Below are 22,592 nucleotides of genomic sequence, written 5' to 3' on the forward strand. Positions count from 1 at the left end.
TGGCTTGCCAAACACAACCAGATGTTTTCATAACATTAGCAGATTGTTTGGGGACTCTACAGAACTAGAATCTTTCCCCTTAGAACTGGGGAAAGATTGTTTTCTAGACATTTTTAGAACTTACTGATATCCTAGGAAGGTATCAAATCATCAACAGTCACACTTTTCATTTTTTCTGTACTCAAATCTTACATTTGAAATACTTTCTCCCCCCCCTTTCCCTCCCTTCTTTTCTCCCTTCCTCCCTCTCTCTTCCTCCCTCTTTTGGTGTCATATTTCTAGTAAGCATAAAATAATGCATATCAGAAAATACTGTTTTAAAAGCTAACTTAAAGCTGACTTTTCAAATCAAATGCTGTATATTAGTCAATCTAATCAAGGGGAAAGCTTTGTTTGAATAAAAATATGTTTTAGAAAGTATGCGTTTAAATAGGCATAGTGGGAAAATAGAATTTTTAAAAAATCTCCTCCCAACCCAGACATCCTCTCCACAAAGGTAGTAAAGAAAAAAAGAAAAACACTTTCATTATTGAATAAACTTTATACCAGAATGAGATGCACAGCATAGGCAATCATTTACAGATTGCAAAGACAGAGAGTATCTTGTCTTTTATATACTACCCATTACACACATGTTTTAAGGATAAACAACAAGTTCTCAAGTAAGAGAACTTGATATTACATTTTATTACATATAGCTCATTCTAACTTTATCTGGTAAGTGGACCATCTATCTGGGTTAGCTTTTCGACTTTATCCAGAAAAAAACGGGTAGTCTTGCAACTGGAAGCAAAATGCCACCAAAATTAGGCTCCTGGCCTTACAGAAACTGGGATACAAGGGCTTATCTTAGTTGATGTTTACATCTCAAAAAGATGGCTCCCAAGTTCTTGAGAAAGGCATTACTGGATTTTAATGGTGACAAATGGCCTATCTAGTCTTTAAAAGGATTTGAAGACATTTCAAAGAGAGGAGAAAGTGGTTATATTTACAAATTTTCTGTAAATATCTGAGAAAAAGGAGAGAAGGGAAAACTTCCTTTATTTTCAACAGGGAGAATCAAACTTCTTATTTTTAATTTGTATTTATCCTTACAACTCACTATAGACCGTTGCATTAACTCAATTATTCATTGGTTTAATAAATATTTTCTGTTTCTAGCTGCTTTTTTAGGGCTCACACATTTAGAAGAGCTAGATTTAACAAACAACAGGCTGCAAAACTTTGACTATGGAGTATTAGAAGACTTGTATTTTTTGAAACTCTTATGGCTCAGAGATAATCCTTGGAGATGTGACTACAACATCCACTACCTCTACTATTGGTTAATACACCACTACAATGTCCATTATAATGGCCTGGAATGCAAAACACCAGAAGAATACAAAGGATGGTCTGTGGGAAAATATGTCCGGAGTTACTATGAAGAATGCCCCAAAGACAAGTTACCAGCATACCCTGAGACATTTGACCAGGATACAGAAGATGATGAATGGGAAAAAATACACAAGGATCATACAACAAAGAAACAAGGTGTAAGAATCACTATAGTGGGATAACTTAGAATTGCTCTGGCTGTAAATAGTCTCCTATTTGCTATACTGGTGTAAGAAAACCATATGTTTACATTTTGATTAACTGTGTTACCTATTTATGTAGCGTTATCAGGTATAGAAAGGTTTCCTTTTCTATCTCATAATTGTTATTACATTATGACAAGTATAGTAATCAAGGGAATACTGTCACCCTGCATGTCTGTCCATTGGTGGAGCAGCCTCTGCTGATACACGATTCCATGCTGGTAACCTGCAGGATTTGGGTCCTAGTAATGGCATTAGAATTTCATAATGTCCTGTATAATTGTTTTTACTGCTTTTGGGGGGAAAAAAAAAACTTGGTTTGTTTTAACATGCCTTTTAATAGCTGTCTGTCAATCTCTAAAGACGATCAAAATGAAAAGATACAAATGCTTAATCATAATAAAATGTTATTCCCTCCTCCATGCACCCCCCTTTTTTCAGTTAATCAATGTAAACATTAAACAAATTCCCATTTCTACTCCTGTACATTCCAAAATAAGGTCCTGGTAAACTCAAATTCTCAACCAGTCTTCACTGATCATTGCAAATAACTATCAAGCTAGACCTAAAAGGCAATTGTCACAATAAAAATAAGAATAAGAAAATTATATTATTGGAAGCTGGTTAGAGAATGGGCTCTGAAAAGCAGATGTAGATGGTATGAATCATGAGCCCTGAGGAGGTATAAACACTAGTGAATGTAGAAACTTTTTTTTTTCTTCCGAGTAGTGTTCAGGAAGCCTTCTGTCAGTGGTAGACAGCCTGAGTACTTCCTGCCAAGCTAACGTGACAAGGACTATAAAACAAAACATGTTCCTTATCAGAGTAGGATTCAGGTCAGAATTTGGGATGAAGCCAAACAGAAAAACAGGAACTAATTCAGAGACAACTGAGGGAAGGAGTGGTGCTTGAGAGAATTCCTGATTTGGGTTTGCAAATTCAAATTAGCTCATCTACAGAAATAGGTCACCAGGAAAGAGCACATGCATGGAGAATTTAAACTTCGGACTCCATCAGCTTGCATTTAAATGGGCAATAGAAAGAAAAACAAAGTGAAAAGAAACATATTTGATCTTTAGTGAAATACTATTTTTTTTTCCTTTTACACAGATTTCCTTTTCACCTTGAGTTGAATACATTTTCATTTCTTGTATCAAGCTCTTCCAACAAAGTTTAGCAACTGGTCTTATACTTGCACAAACTCCCCGAACATGGAAGATGGTTATATGATAAATAGTATTGAGCCCTTTTAAGCACCTAATAGATGCTGGGCAGTAGGCTAAGAGTTTCACAAACTCCACTTGCCATTCTCACAAGAGTTCTCTGAGGAAGTTAATGTTATCTGCCTTGTATAGATGAGGAATCCAAGGGTTTTTGGGTTTTTTTTTTTTTTTTTTTTTTTTAGAGTTTAGGTAATTTGCACAAAGCTACAGGGCTGACAGGTAGCAGAGCCTGGGTTCAGGTCGGTCTGAACACTTTCCGCTGTGCAGGTTGTGCAGAACTCTTAAGAGTTAGGGTTCAGTCTTGGCTGTCTGGCATCAGAACTTCAAGAACCAAATCCCCAAAGAGGAGCAGATGACAAGAGGGTTAAGCCTTTCTCTCCAGGAGTACCATTGAGAGCAACGGGGAGGAGACAGTCTTGGTCCAAAATATTTAAATTTGCATTAATTTACATAGGAAACCAAGATGGGGAAGCTGGAGGAATGTCCAGAGCTGGTAGTTTAGGAAATGAGTCTGGATTTTAAGGTTCTAACCATTTTACCCATTTTACCAGTGGTTTGGTTCAGAGGTAAAGACTTTGAGATACTGTTTCTCAATGAAAATCTCCATATTATTCATGACATTAAAGACAGCTGTCAAATTTGAAGTACTACCAGAGAGATGTAACAATATCATTTACTGTCCATGAGCCTTAGGGTGATATATTAAGAACATGGAAACTGAAACATCCAAGATTTGGTGATGAGAAAGGCTGGGGTGACATCAGTAGGAGACAAGAGGATCACAGTGGGGGCAAGAGGATTCTGGAATAAATGAGGAGATTTAATCTGATTCTGAGAAAGGACCCAAGGTGTTCTCTGGTTTAATTTTTAATAAGATAGTTGGGATTGTGTTGGTAGATTTTTATATCCAATAGTATCCCCAGAGATCTATTTGGAAATAAAGCTCTAGAAAAAAATAGAAATTAATCCAGACCATCCAAAAGTAAGTTTATTGGAGCTACTAATATCTTCCAGGACTTTAATTGAAGCATATTTTTCAAAGCGTACAGCTGCCTCTTCTCTGTATCAGAGTTCATACTTTTCTGGGAAGCATATTCCATCCATGATAGAAGGAATAATTAGATAATTCCTCTTCTACTAATTTCTTCCTTGATAGTTACTCTAATAACTTTGCCTTAGATGATGAATTCAGGAGATTAAAAAATAAGTATACTTATTGCTAGTCAAAAATATGACAATTCTGAGATTCTCCTATTTGACCAAATATGTGTATCACTTGAGTATTTAGATAGAATAAGTTTTTTATTTAAACTTTCTTGCTGGACCTAAGATTCTCTGATTTCTCTGACATAAACAAGATTTACTAGGAACTAAGATCTCCTGAATCCTAAGCCCATTATCTCTGACTTAATGCCTATTATTTCGGAAAGATATTTTTCGTTGTTAATGTTGTTGTTCTTGTTCTTGTTGGTGGTGGGTTTTGGTGGTAGTTGTGGTAGGCTTTTTGTTTGTCTATTTGTTTGTTTTCATATACTAGCTATTCCCTACTCTGGAGCCTATACCCTAGATTAATTCATGTGTTTTGGAGAAATCTGAAGTCTCCTGCTCTGGCAAATAGAAGGAATTCAATGATGAGAATCCACTTGCCCCAGTTCCATGGACCTGTTCCCTCATATGCCTTTTAAACATTTTAAGATAACATTTTTTTTTAAAGAGAGAGTGAGAGAGGAGAGAGACAGAGAGAGAGACAGAGAGAGAGAGAATTTTTCAATGTTTATTTTTTAGTTCTCGGCGGACACAACATCTTTGTTTGTATGTGGTGCTGAGGATCGAACCCGGGCCGCACGCATGCCAGGCGAGCGCGCTACCGCTTGAGCCACATCCCCAGCCCTTAAGATAACATTTTAAGGTTAATTTTATTCTAAAGCTTATATTGACATGAGGATTACAACTATTGTGCTCAACCAAACAGCCCCAAAGATTGGCCAATATTTTTCTTCAACCTAGAAATCCAAAAACCAAACTCCTTGAAAGGAATGTGTATAATTCTAGACACACCAGTGGAGAAGCTAGGGTGAAAATGGAAAAGCTAAAACATCTCTGAGAATAGCTTTTATCTTTAACACATTCAAGCTTACTAGAATGCTTGAATTAAAACTGGTCTAATTAAATAACAGGTAGCAGGGGATAGGAAAGGTAGCAGAATACAACAATTACTAATAGGGCATTATGTAAAATTGTGGATGTGTAACCGACGTGATTCTGCAATCTGCATTTGGGGTAAAATTGGGGTTTCATAACCCATTTCAATCTAATGTATGAAATATGATATGTCAAGAGCTTTGTAATGTTGTGAACAACCAATAAAAAGAAAATAATGATAAAAATAAATAAATAAATAAATAACAGGTAGCAAATTTTAAATATCACAAACATGAAACATATTTATTGCCTTTTAAAAAAATCAAGATCTTTTCAGGCTTGCATGCTGAAGTATTTCTGTGACAAAGGTATTTGTACCAAGAATTATACTTCCAGATGAATACTAAATAAACATTTTAAAATAGACAACAAAATATCAAAAAGTCTAAAGCAACAAAATATTTTAGGTTATCTTGATCTCAGATCCAGTTGTAAACTACTATATATATTATGTGTCAGAATATAAAACATGCCATTATCTGATACAATGAACATACAGTCAACATGTGCACTGCACAGTAGAGAGTTTGACTTAGGCATTTTCATTGTCTGTCTGTACTTCACACAAGTTACAACCTATGTTACCCTTTCTTCTCCTATCCCAAACTTTCCAGTGAGCCTGTGCCTAAGTATCAGGAAGTCTTTATGTGAAAGAAGTTAAAAAAAATAAGGGAAGATTATAGCTGTAAATGCCTATTTTTTAAAAGAAGATAGATCAAAAGAATGAAAAAACAAGCCACAAATTTGGTGGATATATTTGCATAAGACACATCTGACAAAGAACCATTATCCAAAATATACAAAGAACTCTTAAAACTCAACAGTAAGATAGCAACTTGATTTAAAAGTGGGCCAAAAACCTCAGCAGACACCTCACCAAAAAGACATAGGTAAATGAAATACTCCACATCTTATGTCATTAGGGACATAAATTGTAAAAACAAAAACGAGATACCACTACGCTCTATTAGAATGACTAAAATCCAGAACACTGACAATACCTAATGTTGGAGAGGATGTGGAGCAATAGGGACTCTCATTCATTGCTGATGAGAATGCAAAGCGGTACAGCCACCCTAGAATATAGTTTTGCAGTCTCTTACAAAACTAACCACCCTCCCACTACACAATCTCCAATCGTGCATCTTGTTATCTAATCAAATGAGTTGAACACTAGGTTATAGTTTGGCTGTTAAGTGCCTCCCAAAGGATTATATCCCATTCATATGAGGGAATATCTTCAGGATATTCATATGCCCCCAATCCTAGCCCCTCCCTGTTTCCTCCCTGTTTGCTTCCTTGCCACTATGAGGTAAGCAGCTTTCCTCTGCCACGTGCCTCTGCCTCTCCATAGGCCCAGAAGCAATGATGCCACAAGTACACAGACTGAAACCACTGATACCCTTAGCTAAAATAAACATTTCTTCCTTTTAAGTTGTTTATATTAGGTATTTTTTCACAGTGACAGGAAGCTAACACAATTTATGCCCATAGGCGCACGCACACACACAACTCACACACACAAACTTGCACATAACTGCTCAAACTTGGAAGCAGCCAAGATACTATTCAATAGATGAAGGAATAAATGAATTGCGGTATATGAAAAGATAAGAAAGAAACTTAATTGCATGTTCCAAGTGAAAGAAAAGGCTACTACTATATTATCCCAACTATATGCCATTCTGGAAAAAGCAAAACTATAGGTACAATAAACAGATCAGTGGCTGCAAGAGGTTGACAAGGGGAAGCAATGACTGAACAAAGCACAGACCTTTTAGAGGAATGAAATAAAATACTATAATAATAGATATATAATTATAAATTTATCCAAATTCCTAGATGTACACCACCAAGATTGAACTCTAAGGTAAACTATGGACTTTGAGATATAATGACATATCAATGTAGGTTCATCAATTGTTAACAAATGTGTGGCTCCTGTGGGAGATGTTGATAGTGGGGAACTAAAATGTGTGGGGGCAGGGAATATAAAGGGAATTCCTATACAATCTGTTCAGTTTTTCTGAGAACCTAAAACTGCTCTAAAAAAAAAATAAAGCAGAAGCAGAAGATTATTATAAAGACAAAGAAGAAAGGTCCCAGGGCTGGGGATGTGGCTCAAGCGGTAGCGCGCTCGCCTGGCATGCGTGCGGCCCGGGTTCGATCCTCAGCACCACATACCAACAAGGATGTTGTGTCCGCCGAGAACTAAAAATAAATATTAAAAATTCTCTCTCTCTCTCTCTCTCTCCTCTCTCACTCTCTCTTTAAAAAAAAAAAAAAAAAAAAAGAAAGGTCCCAAATCAGCAACATAATTTTTCACATTAAGAAAGTAGAAATAGGGGCTGGGGTTGTGGCTCAGTGGTAGAGTGCTCCGAGGCGCTGGTTTTGATCCTCAGCATCACATAAACGTAAAATAAAGATATTGTGTCCACCTAAAACTAAAAAATAAATAAATAAAAAGAAACTAGAAATAGGCTGGGTACAGTAGCACATGCCTATAATGCCAGCAATTCTGGAGGCTGCGGCAGGAGAATTCCAAGTTTAAGGCCAGTCAGTCTCAGCAGCTTAGGGAGACCTTCAGCAACTTCAAAAAAACTCTGTCTCAAATTAAAAAATAAAAAGGGATAGCTTGTTAAAGTGCCCCTGGTTTCAATCCCCAGTACCAAAACAAAACAAAAAACTAGAAACATAACTACTGTGCAGTAGTGTGAGTATAAATAATTAAAATGTTCTGGATATTTTTTTAAAAACTAGAATGAAGGATTTTGAATATTTTTACCATAAAGGAATGATAAATGTTTGAGGAGATAGATATATTTACCCTGATTCGAACACTACATAATGTATCAAAACACATGGTTTCCTATAAGTGTGTATAATTTATACGTGTCTGTTAAAAAATACATTTCTGTTATTGATAATTTTTTAAAGTAACTAGGAAAAGAAGATCAAATGAAGCCCCAAACAACCAGGATAATAAAGATTGCAGTAGAGATAAACTAAATAGAGACTAGAAGAAGAGTTAGAAATTGTGTGAACACCTGAATTCACAGCAACATAAGTCACAGTAGCAAAAAGTAGAAACAATCTTAGTGTCTATTGATGGAAGAACTGATAAACAACATGTGGTATACACACACACACACACACACATGCACAAATATTATTCACCCTTAAAAAGGAAGGAAATTCTGACACATGTCACAACATGAGTGAGCCTTGAAGACATATGTTTAAAAAAAAAAAGCTAGTAACAGGACAAATATTCTATAATTCGACTTTCGTGAGATACCTAGAATCATCAAGTTTATAGTGATAGACATTAGAATGGTGGTTACCACAGGCCAGGCAGGAAGAAATGAAGAGTTATTCTACATGGGTACAGGTTTCAATTTTGTAAGATGCAAAAGTTCTGGAGATGGATGGTGATAGTTGACAGCAATGCAAATGTAACTGTATAGAACTGTACAATTATAGGAATTACAACCAAAATTTTGATATTATATATATTTTACCAATAAAAAAAAGAATCAAAAAGTTGGTAGGTTGAAACAATCAAAAAATTGATAATATTTTAGCTATATTGACAAAGAAACAAGAAAGGACAAATATCACTAAAATATGAAATGAAAGTATGTATGTTAGTATCCAGTTTACAGAAATAAAAAGGATTGGGCTGGGGCTGTAGCTCAGTGGTAGAGTGCTCACATTAAACTAAAAAGCTTCTTCATAGCAAAGAAAACAATCAAGAACATGAACAGAGAGCCTACAGAAAGGGAGAAAATCTTTACCACCTGCACCTTAGATAGAGCATTAATCTCCAGTATATACACAAAACTCAAAAAACTTAACACACTCACACACAAAAAAAACAAATAATCCAATCAAACAGGCAAATGAACTGAACAGGCACTTCATAGGAGAAGACATATAAATGGTCAAAAAAAGTATGAAAAAATGTTCAACATTTCTAGCAATTAGAGAAATGCAAATTAAAACTACACTGAGATTCCATCTAACTACAGTCAGAATGACAGTTATCAAGAATACAAGTAACAATAAATATTAGCAAGGATGTAGGGTAAAAGGTACACTCATACATAGCTGGTGGGACTACAAACTGGGTTCAACCACTCTGGAAAGCTGTACAGGGATTCCTCAGAAAACTTGGAATGGAACCACCATTTGACCCAGTTACCCAACTCCTCAGCTTATATCCAAATGACTTAAAATCAGCATACTACAGTGATGCAGATGCATCAATGTTTATAGCAGCTCGATTCATAATAGTCAAGCTTTGGAAACAACTCAGATGTTCTTCAACAGATGAATGGATAAAGAAAATTTGGTAAATGTACACAATGAAATATTATTCAGCCATAAAGAAGAATTATGGTACTTGCCAGTAAATGGATGGAACTGGAGACTATCAGTTCCAATAATACCAATGTGAAAACCCTAAGTGAAATAAATCAAAATCCCAAAAAGCCAAAGGCCAAATGTTCTCTTTGATATACAGATGATAACACATAATTAGCAGGGAGGGAAGAATAGAAGTTCATTAGATTAGACAAAGGGGAATGAAGGGAAGGGAGATGGGATGGGAATAGGAAAGACAGTAGAATAAATCAGACATAACTTTCCTATGCTCACATATGAATACACAACCAGTGTAACTCCATATCATGTTTAACCACAAGAATGGTACAAAAATTGTGATGGGTTGCACCCTATCACATGTATAAAATGTATAAAATGTCAAAATACACCATATATCATGGGTGTAAAAAAAACAAAATGAAACAAAAAAAACAAAGGCAGATATAATCAGACTGAATAAGAAATAAATATGGAGAAGAAAACTGTTGTTAAAGTGAGGATAGCATTATATCCCCACAACAAGATGTATTCTGGAAATTTTAAAATGTAATCATATGAACATTATTTTCATTAAAAATATGAAAAGAGGAGTCAAGAACATGCAGTATTCCACATATCTCTGCTACTTTTCAACCTTGCAAAGGAGATCCCTAGCAATGTAATCAAATGGGAATAAAAAGATATAAATATAACATTGAATGGACACAAAACTGTGAATAATCCCAGATGATATGACCATTTACCTAGAAAACCCAAGAGGATCAACTGACAAACTATTAAAACCAAGAACTGAATTTTATATATGGTCCAAAATAATAACATCATCCAAAATAAAAAAAAACTATAGTTTTCTTTAGCACCAGCAACAATCAATCAGAATTATTCCATTCTGTACAATTTCTTTTTTCAATAAAAAAGTTTATAGATAACAACAGTGATTCCTTGTGTACCTCTTCTTCGTTTCATTAAACTCTCCACCCCTTCCATAAACACTATCTTGCATTTAGAGTTTTTTACTTCTATTCATGTTTTTATGTGTTAGCATGTTGTGCTATGTCCTTAAAAAACATAAATATGTGTACATGGGTATATATATTTGCACTAATTTCAAAATAAAATGCAAACTATATACATATTAAGTTTTCACATTAAAAATTTATATTAAATTATATGTGATATAATTATGTGTATGTGCATGTGTCATCCTGCAACTTGATTTTACCCTATTTTTAGACTTATCCAAGTTAATGCTTATGCTTATATATGGCATTCTTCTTCATTATCTGGAATCAGTATGGAATATGCTTTTAAAAATAATTTGTTTCATTTCTAAAAGTACATGCATGGTACGTAAAAACCACATCTCAAGAGAGATATAGGTTAAAGACAAAAATCACATTGCAAGTACAAAGCAGCTTGGAAAAAATAGAAATAACTTTATTGTTCATCTAGAGGAAGATTAAATAAATTATGGTCTATCTATAAAATGGTTTTACAATATATAAAAAGAATTTAGTAGGTCTGTACATACTGACATGCAAAGACTTCCAAGACATAAAAAAGAAAATCTAAAACAATATGATCTCTTTTATGTCAGAAGTTAAAACTGTGTATTTTAAATCACGTCTATATAAATGTATCTTAGAAAGACAGAAAAATGATAATACTGGGTACCTTTCAGTAAATGAATGGGTTTGAGGGAGTTTATTTACTGTTTATTGCTAGATTTTGTTAAGTGAGGATATGTTCTTAATAGTGTGGGGGAGAAAGTGGGAGAGGGAGAGGGAAGGAGGGGTGAGAAAGAGTGGGAGAGAGAGAGATCCAGGGGAGCTTAACCAGTGAGCTACATCCCCAGTCCTATATTTTTCACTCTGAGATAAGGTCTCCATAAGTTGTTGAGGGCCTCACTAGGTTGCTGAGGCTGGCTTTGAACTTGTGATCTTCCTGCCTCAGTCTCCTGAGCTGCTGGGATTACAGGTGTAGATAAATTGATGATACATAAATAGACAAATGCAAGATCAAATATTGATCAAGAATGCACAAAGGACCAACTCACTCCCAGAGCATATAATCAAGTAAGAACTAACCATATTATAAGTTTTTAGTGTGGTTGCAGTCCACATTCTTTGACCTAAGGTTATCACTTAAGTTTCCCTTTTATTTATGTTTTTTTTTTCATCTATTTAATTAGAAAATAGAAAAGCAAGACAAATATTGTAATGAACATACTTACTGACATATTTCAAAGTTTTGGGTCGGAGAAGACAACCACGAAAATTCAAACACAGCACATTTAGACGCCACTTTTGCAAAGTAGACACTACATATTTATCTGTAACTGTATTCTTCACCGTGGAAAAGTTAATCTAAAAAGGATAAACAAAAGGCATTAAGAAATGCAAAAAATATGTTTCATATAAAAATTTTAAATATTTTAAATTATCAAGTACTAAAAGTTCTCCATCACATCATTCCCAAATAGAAAAAAAGAGTAAAATATTAGAGTGTTCTACTAGAGAATATAAGTTTCATAAGTAAAAAAGGAATATACACACATACAAACACAATTCCAAAATGATTTGAGTTTGCCAATAAAAAATATATCACATTAAACACAAATGGCTTTGGGGGTATGTATGTGTATGTTTCTGAGAATCAAAGCTTTGTACATCAAGAATGGGAAGTTATACTCCATGTATGTATAATAGGTCAAAATATATTCTACTGTCATGTCTATCTAAAAAGAACAAATTAAAAAAAATTTAAAAAGCCTTGTACATGGGGTCTGGGGAGGTGGCTCAAGCAGTAGCACGCTCGCCTGGCATGCTTGCAGCCCGGGTTCGATCCTCAGCACCACATACCAACAAAGGTGTTGTGTCCACCAAAAAAAAAAAAAAAAAACTAAACTAAAAACCCTTGTACATGCTAGGCAAGCACTGTAACCACTGAGCTATATCCCAAGTCCACAAATGGCTTCTTTATTATTATTATTATTAAATGATTTAACACATGAGACAACATCTAGTCTCCCACTTGTGAGTTAAGGTATACAAAATAGTTTAACAATGAGATGATAGATTTCAAAAAGCAGGCAGAACTAAAAAAAATCTTGGAGCAAAAGTCACTCTATAACACCATATACTTTTTTGATTATAAATCAATTTAACTTTTATCATAATGATGTTACCTTTAAGAATTTATCCTGCAGATACAAACATGTATTTTTAAAATATTTTTGTTTGTTTAAAATATTCTTTACATTTTCATATAATCATACATCTATATGGGGAACAATTATGTTCTGATACATTCATGCATGGTATAATGATCAAATCAGGGTAACTGGCATATCCATCACTTCATACATTTATCATTTCTTTGTGGCAAGCATCCCAAAACTTCTCTATTAGCTCTTTTAAAATACACATCATTGTTAAATACAGTCACTGTACTGTGCAATGGCACATCAGAACTTATTCACTTTTATAACCATGCATTTGTACACCAGCCTTGCCTTTTCCTGTCTCCTCTCCAGTCTCTTAACCTGTATTCTACTCTCTACTTCTGTGGGCCAACTTTTAAAGATTCCATATAAATATGAGATCATATAGTATTTGTCTTTCTGGGTATGGCTTATCTCACTCAACATTATGTTCTCTAGTTCCCTACATGTTGCAGATGACAAGATTTCCTCTATTTAATGGCTGAATAGTATTCTTTGGTGTCTACATACCACATTTCCCCCTCATTCCTTTGTTGTTGACATTTAGGTTGATTCCAAATTTTGGCTATTGTGAGTGGTCCTGCAGTAAACATGGGAGTGCAGGTGATTCTTTGATATATGGATTTTATTTCCCTTGGATACGTACCTAGTAGTGGGATTGCTGGATCCAAAAATGTTTAATTTTTTTTATATCTTTATTGCATTTTTATGTGGAACTGAGGATTGAACCCAGTGCCTCACAAATGCTAGGTGAGCACTCTACCACTGAGTCACAGCACCAGCCCCCAAATTTTTAATTTTGATGATGACTGATTATCTACTTTTTTTCTCAATATTATTTTAGAGATGCATTCAGGTTTATTTAACTCTTTAGTTTACTATCTATCTAGTAGCCAGGCACAGTGGCACAGGACTGCAATCCCAGCAACTTGGGAGACTGAGGCAGGAGGATTGCAAATTCAAGGCCAGTCAGGGTAACTTACTGAGATCTTCAAAATAAAAAAATTAAAAGGGCTGTGGATATAGCTCAGTGGTAGAGTACCCCTGGTTCAATCTCCAGTACCACCAAAAAAAATATGTATAGCATTCCATCACTCCATTGTATATATTTTATAAGTTATTATTTTTAAAAAATATTTCTTCTTCCATTGATGGACATTTAGGTTGTGTGTAGTGTTTCTGCTGTTTTAAACACATGACTTGAGAACATCTGTGAGTTTCTCTAGGCTATATACCTAGAAATGCAATTGCTTGGGTCCTAGATTTGAGTGTCTGCAAATTAAGTAGATGCTTCTGAATTGCCCTCCCATGTTGTTAAACAGGGGCACTCAATCACTGAGCCACATCCCCAGCCCTCAATCGTGTATTTTTTTAATATATATATATTTTTTTTAGTTGTAGATGGACACAATACCTTTACCTTACTTATTTATTTTTATGTGGTGCTGAGGATTAACCCAGTGCCTCACACATGCTAGGTAAGTGCTCTACCACTGAGCTACAACCCTAGCTCCACACTCATATGTATTTTTAAAATGAGGAAAAGGATGTACACTAAAGGATTTTAATAGAAAGAGAGAGAAACAAGCTAAGAAGCTAATTAAATAAATTGAGGGACTTCTTACAACAAAACATTGATCAATAGCTGAATTCAGGGTTAAAAAAAAAAGCACAATTTACAGAAAACCTAAAGAAACAAGATCCAACTATGTTACTCTCTCTGATTGTATAATTCAGTCCAAGAACAAAATTCACAATATCTAGAGGATTTAATGGACCAAATCCTACATGAATTTTACTCCTCAATGTCAATTTTTTGATGAGAGTTGGTTCTCAGAGTTCAAGATTCCCCTCTCCCCATCCATAGCACTAAGGATTGAACCCAGGGCCTCACATGTGCTGGACAAGCACTCTACCACTGAGCTACATCCCCATCCATTTTTATGTTTTATTTTGAGACAGGGTCTAACTAGTTGCCCAGGCTGGCCTTGAACTTGCAATCCTCCTGCTTCAGTTTTGCAAAATGGATGGGGTTACAGGTGTGTATCACCAGTCCCACCAAGATTCTATTATTTTAAAAGAACCTGGAAAGCAGAAATCCTGTGTATCCAGGTAGGGGGAAATTAAATGGCAAAAGTGGCATTTCCTTAAAAAATATTTGCTAAATAAGAGTATATGCTTTGTAGTCAGAGTGATCAGAGTTTGTATTCCAATCCAACCACTTAACAACTTGGGCTATTACTTAACTAAGCCTTAGTTTTTGGTTTTGTTAATATATGTTTTAGTTGTAGATGGATACAATGTCTTTATCTTATGTTTTTGTTTTTCATTTGTAAAGTGAGAAAGATAATAGTGCCTAACTCAGGAAACTTCAGGGGTGAACTAAGAAAATGCAACTTAATGTGCTCAGTGCAGAACTCAGTAAATATTAGCTACAATTATTCAAAAACATAATAAAACAGCACAAAATATGAGTGCAGAAATTTTAAAAATTCATAAGGGAATAGGATTAATATATGCAACACATAAACAAAGCCTTCTTGATATTGTCAGTGCATTTGCATGCATGCAGACACACACTCTGGCATTTTCCAATGTGGACTTCTAGACTGACATTTCTGTCCTATTCTTCCCTAGTACTATTTTTGTAACTTGGATCATGCCTGTGTTTCTCATTCCAAGAAGACACTTGGAAGAAGAGTCATCAACAATAAAAAGTAACCACATATGACTTATCTGTTTCCTGGATAACACTGTATTCTCAACAACTATGATTGTGTATCAATAATCAATGGCCATCATTTTCCCTGTTGTCTAAAGTCCAGTCAATAGCTGACTTCTCCACCTTCCTTATTGCTAATGATGGAGGATGGATGATATCCTGTGATTAGATTGACTTGTGAATAGGGGGACTGACCCCATTTTTCAGAATCTCTGAAACTTACAGAAACTAAGAGGAGTTGACAAGGTGCCAAGGGCACTAATCTATAAGTCAACCAAACATGTCATCAGAGCACCCTCCCCATTCTTGGCTGAACTGTTGTATTCTCACTCTGTATGACAATATCAAGAGAATTGATTCCATCTGAGCTAACAAATCAGATACTCGTGCCTTAAGTTTATTTTTAGTTTAATGTAGTGATTCTCAGACTTTAGCCTGTATCAGAATCATCTGGGTGGATTTAACGATCCAAACAAACAGATTGCTGATTTGCTACTCCCAGAATTTCTCTGGGGTGGGGCCTGAGAATTTGCATTTCCAACAAGTTCCTGGATGTTGCTGATGCTGCTGGTCTTAGGACCACACTTTACGAATCATCTCTTCATATTATTTATATGAATAAATCTCTTATTTATGTGACAAATGTTTGGGGATGTTCCTTTTCGCTTTGGAACACTCATAAAAAAGAAAAAAATGAATCCAAATGCTCTGAAGGAGAAATAATATGTGCAATATTAAGATCAGGACAAATCCTGCAGCAGCCTGGCAGAAATTAGAAAAAGCCAGCACTTCTGCCCTCATTGGATAAAGATGTAGAGAATATGAGAACGTGGCAGGAAGAACAATGCCAGAATAGGAGGTTAGGTTTCTTTATGTTTAGTAAATTTCTATTTCCATAATTATATTTTGGCCTTTGTTTTATTTTTGCTTTTATTTGTGTTTAAATGTGTCACAATTATTAAAAAACAGGCAATGAGAAATGACAAAATGAGGAATTGGCTACTCACAAATTGGATGTTTCAGCTAAATGCTTAAATCAATGTCATACTTTGAATTTAATTATCAGTCAGTTCTGTCCTCTTCGAGTTCAAACCCCTCATCTTACCTACCATTAGCCATGCACATAAGGTCATTCTTTCTTCTTTCTTTTTAGTAGAACTAATCCTTCCAAATTATGAGTGATGAATAGGTCATTACAAACCACACAGTCTAAACTGTCTTCCTCATAGGCAAGGATTCAACATACAGTATATACTCATGAAGGAATCAGGCACATATTAATAATGAAGCCAGGATAGGGTATAAAATATTCAATAAAACAGGCTTTGCTTCAATACTAATATAATATTCAATTCATATCTACTATTTAAAATACTAATATGTCTCTTAAAATAACATTATTTTCTTTTTTATCTCTCCCTCCAAGCTTCTGCCCAGACTAAAGAAAAACAAATGCACTTGTTGCTGGTGGCCACAGAGTAAGGAGCAAGGAAGAAGGTGGTCCCTACTAAAGCAGGTCTTATAGCAGTCCATTGGCCCTTAAGAACTAAAATGACCCCATAGTTCAGAGAGTAGCTACTTACAGCATTCCACAATTTAGTTATTTGTATCATCACCATCCAGGAGTGGTTTACTTGACCACATATTATCACATCTCTTAAACCAAGGTACGAGAAAATCTAAGTGCAAAGAAAAGAAATACACAATTTTGAAAAATGTGTAAACTTTGATGCAATTCTTCCCACTTCTTATGTGTGTGCACACATGCATGCAAGGGTGGAGGGAGGGGAAGAGAGATTAAGAGAGACTAAATGGTAATATAATCCATATATTGTATAGCAAAAGTTTAAGCACTAGAATTTTATCTGAAGATAGAAATTTTATCCAAAGTATTAGAACTTATCTGCCGATGCCTTTTGTACAATGTGATCCTTTATTTTTTATTTTTTATTTTTTTTCCACCAGTGATTGAATTTAGGGGATAATTAAACACAGAGCCAAATACCCAGGACTTTTTATTTTTTATTTTGAGACAGGGTCTTCCTAAGTTGATTAGGGCATCACTAACTAGCTGAGGCTGGTGTCAAACTTGTGATCCTCCTGTCTCAGTCTCCCAAGTTTGGGGGATCACAAGCATGAATCACTGCACCTGGCTTATTTATTAAACTGGGTGGTGAGTACACAAGTACTCATTTTTTTACATTTCTTTGCATGCCTGAAATATTTCATATTAATAAATTCACTTTTGAATAAAATACATAGGAATAAATTTAAGGGGGTGAAAGAATCATACAAAACATTGAATATTCCATTTTGTGAATTGGAAGACACAATAACAATAAGGAACTGAATCAGTCTGCCCCTGAGTGAACACCAAACACAAGCTCAGAGTGTTTTATAATAGTATTATATCAAATATTCAAAGAACAAATAACAATAAAAACACCGATACCAGTTCAACCCAAAGTGATCTATAGATTCAACGCAACCCTATTAATTTTTCAGACTCCTTTTGCAGAAATGGAAAAGCCAATCCTCAAATTCATATGGAATCACAAGGGTTCAAAATAGCCAAAATAACTTCAAAATAGAACAAAGAGGGCCAATACAAAGCTATAATAATCAAAACATCAAAATACAGGATTAATATGTAGACCAATGTAATAAGACTTGAGAATCCAGAAATACTTAGCATCTTTTAAAATTTTTTTTTAGTTGTAGTTGAACACAATACCTTTAATTTTATTTATATTTTATGTGGTGCTGAGGATCGAACCCAGGGCCTCGCACATGCTAGGTGAGCGCTCTACAGCTGAGCCACAACCCCAGCCCCTACTTAGCATCTTTGAACAACTGATTTTCAACAAGAAGCCCAATACAATTCAATGGGGAAAGAAGAGTATCTTTAATGAATGGTGCTGAGACAATTGGATATTCAAATATTTTTAAAAATGCATTTAGACCTCCCCCCACACACTCATTTCATATTTTTAAAAATTCAAAAGAAATCAATGGCCTAAATATCAGAGGTAAAACCATTAAATTCTTAAAAGCAAACATGGGGTAAATCTTCATGACCTTGAGTTTAACAAAAGTCCTTAGCTATGATATAAGCCACAAAGGAAAAAAAATCTAAATTTCATCAAAATTCAAAACTTTTGTGCATCAAAAACCATTGCAAATAAAGTTAAAATTTCACTTTTTTTCTGTATAAACTATTGAAGGAACAAATTATGCTAACAATTAAGTCAATCATTGAAATGGCCAAGAAATGGCATTGAAATGGCATTACAATTCTTATTATACATATAGAGCACAATTTTTCATATCTTTGTATATAAAGTATGTTCATACCAATCCATGTCTTTATACATGTTCTTTGTGTTTTTTTTTTGCATTATAATTCTTATTACATATATATATACCACAATTTTTCATATCTCTGTTTGTATATAAAGTAGGTTGACACCCAATTCATGTCTTCATACATGTACTTTGTACAGTATTTTAAAGAGAGGAAGTATGATAATTAGGCCTTATGTCCAGAGAGGTAAAAGCAACCTAGAAAAGTTAAATTAGCCACACTTCCATAGAGCCAAATTTCTGAGACTGCAAGAGACAAATAACTTGTTCAAGAGTTGTATAATAACAATCTAGATAAAAAGTGAGATGGGAAGCAAAGCCTTAAAGGCAGTAAACTGTAATTCAGCCAATTAAGAAATAAAGTTCCTGAGCAAGCACTTCCGAGTCCCTATGACACACACACAAAGCAGACAGGAAAACTGAGCACAGCTGCTCAGAATGGACTGGGCTTCTATTCACTGAGCCTTTATTACAGAGACCACCTCTCCTTGGAAGGGTACTATACTAGTTGCTTAGGTTGCCATAACAAATTGCCACAAACTGGATGGCTCAAAACAACAGAAATTTGTTCCCTCTGTTCTGGAGGTAAGAAGCCTGAAAACAGAGTTGAGAGGGTGGCGCCCCACTGAAGCCCTTATAGAAAGTCCTTCCTTGCCACCTTAGCCTCTGGTGGTTGCCAGGATTCTTCTGCATTCTTTGTCTTACAGCTATATCACTGCTCCAACTTCTGCCTCTTGTCACACGGCCTTCCCTCCTGTGTGTGTTTGGTTCCCTCTTTCCTCTCATAAAGACACCAGGTATTAGATTTAAGACCCATTCAAACACAGCATGACTTATTCTCTGCAAAAATCTTATTTCCAGATTTCCAGATAAGGTCACTTTCTGAGGTTCCAGAAGTACATTAATTTTGGAGGACACTAGTCAACCTAGTACAGTCACCTAACTCCTCTGAGTCCGTTTCCTCATCTGTAAAAAAAGGGTCTTTGGTGAAATAATTTCTAAAGACCTCTTCCATACCTAAAATTTTGTGATTACTTTTGTAATTTATGGCCAGATAGTTAAAATTAGTCTCTTAATTGTATTGCCATATGGTAATTTTAATCTAAGAGTTTATTTTTCCATATTGTATGATTTAAGTTCTTCTCAACTATAAATTCTAAGAGGGTATTAATTACAACAAAAAGCCCATATCTAAATAGATCATACCTATCATTTACATGTTAAATTCTTTCATAAATGGATTCAGACTTGCATTTGCATTGTGGTCCATGTAGTAGAACAGAGAAAGATGATTAGAATAAGACTACATAATGCTTTTTCCGATGTGTGGGGATTTTTATGTCTTTTCCAATAAATGAGGAGCTGCCATTTTCTTCACTAGCTCTTTTAACACTTAATTGTTTAGTACCTAGTTTATAATGTCACACCACATTCATTCCATAGACCATTTCCCAGAAATACTTAAAAGGCAAGTGTTCCACAATTCAATGTAGAATAAACTGTTTCAAAGAATTTAAGTACAATTACCACAAACCTATAGTTTCTCCTAAGGAGTGGGGCCACTATTATAAATTATAACTGAAAGTTTTAAAACATTCATATGTAATTACATTTAGAAATACTAGAAATTAATTCCACATGGAACACTGTTGCCGATATGGCAACCTGGGAAGAACATCAAGGAAGAAGAGTATGATTTCTAATTCAATTCCATAGATAATCACCAAGTACTCTATGCAAGACACATCCTAACCCATAAAATTGACAACACATATCAGAAAACGGGGCATTTTAAGAAAACCATATGCCACTGAAAGTCTATATATGAGCATGAAATCTGAGCATACTCAATAATATGTTTCAGCACCACTATGAGCCAGGGTGCTTTGAATTTCAGGAAAAAGAAGAGCATCTAGTGAAGAAGTATTGGGATGAGAAAGGAGAAAGAAAGCCCACATCATGAGGGAAATGGATAGATGTAACAAGAGAAAAAAACTGAACACTTTAACCCCTGGCAAAGGGAAAGAAAAGGAAAAGGGATTCACCAGTTCAAGGAAGCCAACCATGCCTCAAAGAAATTGAAATGGTGCCTGGTGAGATACAATGATTTCAGTTAAGGTTACAGAGGCAGCTGCAAGAAGTCTACCTAGAGCAGAGACCTTTCAAGCCTACAGTCTACTTCCTACTTCTGACTCAATGTGAAAATCAGTGATACTCTTGGAAGAGACTAGAAGTGGTTCTCGGGATGGGGAGATGGAAATTTTACAATACACTGAAGCACTGGAACCCAGTAGCTATTTTCATTTTGATCTTATGTGACAAAACCAGAGCCCCTAGGAGGATATCACAGCAGACAGATTTCAGCTTTACATTAAGAAAAACCTCTAATATCTTCTAGCACAAAAATGGTTTTTAAAATTTTTTCTCTTCCATACAAAACAAGCAAGCCCCCCAAAAGGAATATACAGTGTTCTTGGTTAGAATTAACTTTTCTCTAACACCCTGTGTCATTAGATTGGTATTAGAGGTATCAGCACATGTGTCCCATACAAAAGTAGCAACAAGAAGGAAGGAAGAGCTAACATGGCCAACTGACCAGAAAGGGTGCCTATTCACTGAGTATGAGGGAGCACTGGATATGTTCAGAGGGGATTCTGAGTTTGGGTGGAGGAGCCTGTAAGAAGACATCAATTCTAAGTCCCCTTCATCACAAAGTTTCTGTGATTCTAAAATTTTTAAATTCCCTGGTCTCCAAGATGAGCCAGCTCTCCATGAACTTCCTGAGAACTAAATTCTCTAGTAGTACCAGTATTCCCTACTTATTTGTTAAATACCCTGGATAGTAATGCATTTAATGTGGAAATTCTTGCTATAAACACAGTAGAGAACAACAAAATAACTCCAGATCCAATTATCAAGGAGGGAAAGAGTTACAGTATAAATCTAAATTAAACACAATTTATCCATCACAGAATTATGTGATGGTGGGCATCAATAACCAACCATAGAAATACCTCTTAAGCAACTAGACAGCACTTCGTATGCGAATGTGTAGTGGCCAGGTCATTCTTCAAAAACAACATGGTAAAGTCAAGCTAAAGAAAGGGTTCCCATTATGTCAAGATATCTATATTTCTTGAGCCTTATAATTTAAGAAGAAAGAATAAATAATAAAAAACATTTCTGTGAAGGGCTAGTTTTCTTTCAGCTAAATCAGGTACTTCCCTCTAGCACCACTATCTACCGATGGAGTAAGTGGTCCTACTACTAACCAGGAGACCACTGAAGAAATGGAAAAGACCCTTTTTCTTGATGGAAAATGAAATGTTAAAAGTTCAATTTTGGCCCATTATGCATTAGGTGCCAAAGCCTATATCACAGTGTTCAAGTAGGCCTGATACTTTGCCAGGAATAAGTGAAGGCGGTGTATCATTGCCCCTTTGTAGAGCCATTAGGTGGAGCTGAACAAAATAGGCACCTGCAAGGGGGACAGGTAGTAGAATAACACTTTGACCATGGGAAATTGTCAAAGCCCAAGCAAAGTGAGAAGAATGTCTCCTCCAGAGGATGCACAGTGCAGATATCTGAGTTTCAGTAGGAGAGGGAAATTTCCAAACTAGATGGGAGGGAGGAGCCTGGCATGGAATATGGGAGCCCAAACTACAAAAGGAAGCTGGTGTGGATCATGGAATACAACCCAGGAAACAGAAATGGGCCAGTCAAGTGGAACCAACCCAGATGCCCTTCAATAGATGAATGGATAAAAAAAATGTGGCATCTATACACAATGGAGTACTATGCAGCAATAAAAAATGACAAAATCACGGAATTTGCAGGCAAATGGATGGCACTAGAGCAGATTATGCTTAGTGAAGCTAGCCAATCCCTAAAAA

The 22,592-nt window shown here is 35.3% G+C and overlaps 2 protein-coding genes and 1 long non-coding RNA gene across 3 annotated transcripts in view; 2 read left to right on the plus strand and 1 right to left on the minus strand.

Moving 5' to 3' along the window:
* Positions 1-4,499, plus strand: part of LRRC17 (leucine rich repeat containing 17) — a 40,405-nt gene extending 35,906 nt beyond the window's left edge. The window contains exon 4 of the mRNA XM_081286823.1: positions 1,162-4,499. Coding sequence (XP_081142949.1) covers positions 1,162-1,559 — 398 coding nt within the window. The 3' untranslated portion in view covers positions 1,560-4,499. The remainder of the gene's footprint in view (positions 1-1,161) is intronic.
* FBXL13 (F-box and leucine rich repeat protein 13) overlaps positions 1-22,592 on the minus strand; it is a gene marked incomplete at its 5' end in the record, with an annotated part of 221,317 nt that overhangs the window by 123,608 nt on the left and 75,117 nt on the right. The window contains 2 exons of the mRNA XM_081283294.1: positions 11,625-11,757; positions 16,920-17,015. Coding sequence (XP_081139420.1) covers positions 11,625-11,757; positions 16,920-17,015 — 229 coding nt within the window. The remainder of the gene's footprint in view (positions 1-11,624; positions 11,758-16,919; positions 17,016-22,592) is intronic.
* Positions 5,560-7,347, plus strand: LOC308645281. The gene is made up of 2 exons (XR_014021174.1): positions 5,560-7,104; positions 7,304-7,347. It is a non-coding gene; the product is annotated as an uncharacterized lncRNA (long non-coding RNA).

Source organism: Spermophilus citellus, assembly GCF_964194105.1.
Source record: "Spermophilus citellus genome assembly, chromosome: 3".
NCBI classification, from domain to species: Eukaryota; Metazoa; Chordata; class Mammalia; order Rodentia; family Sciuridae; genus Spermophilus; species Spermophilus citellus.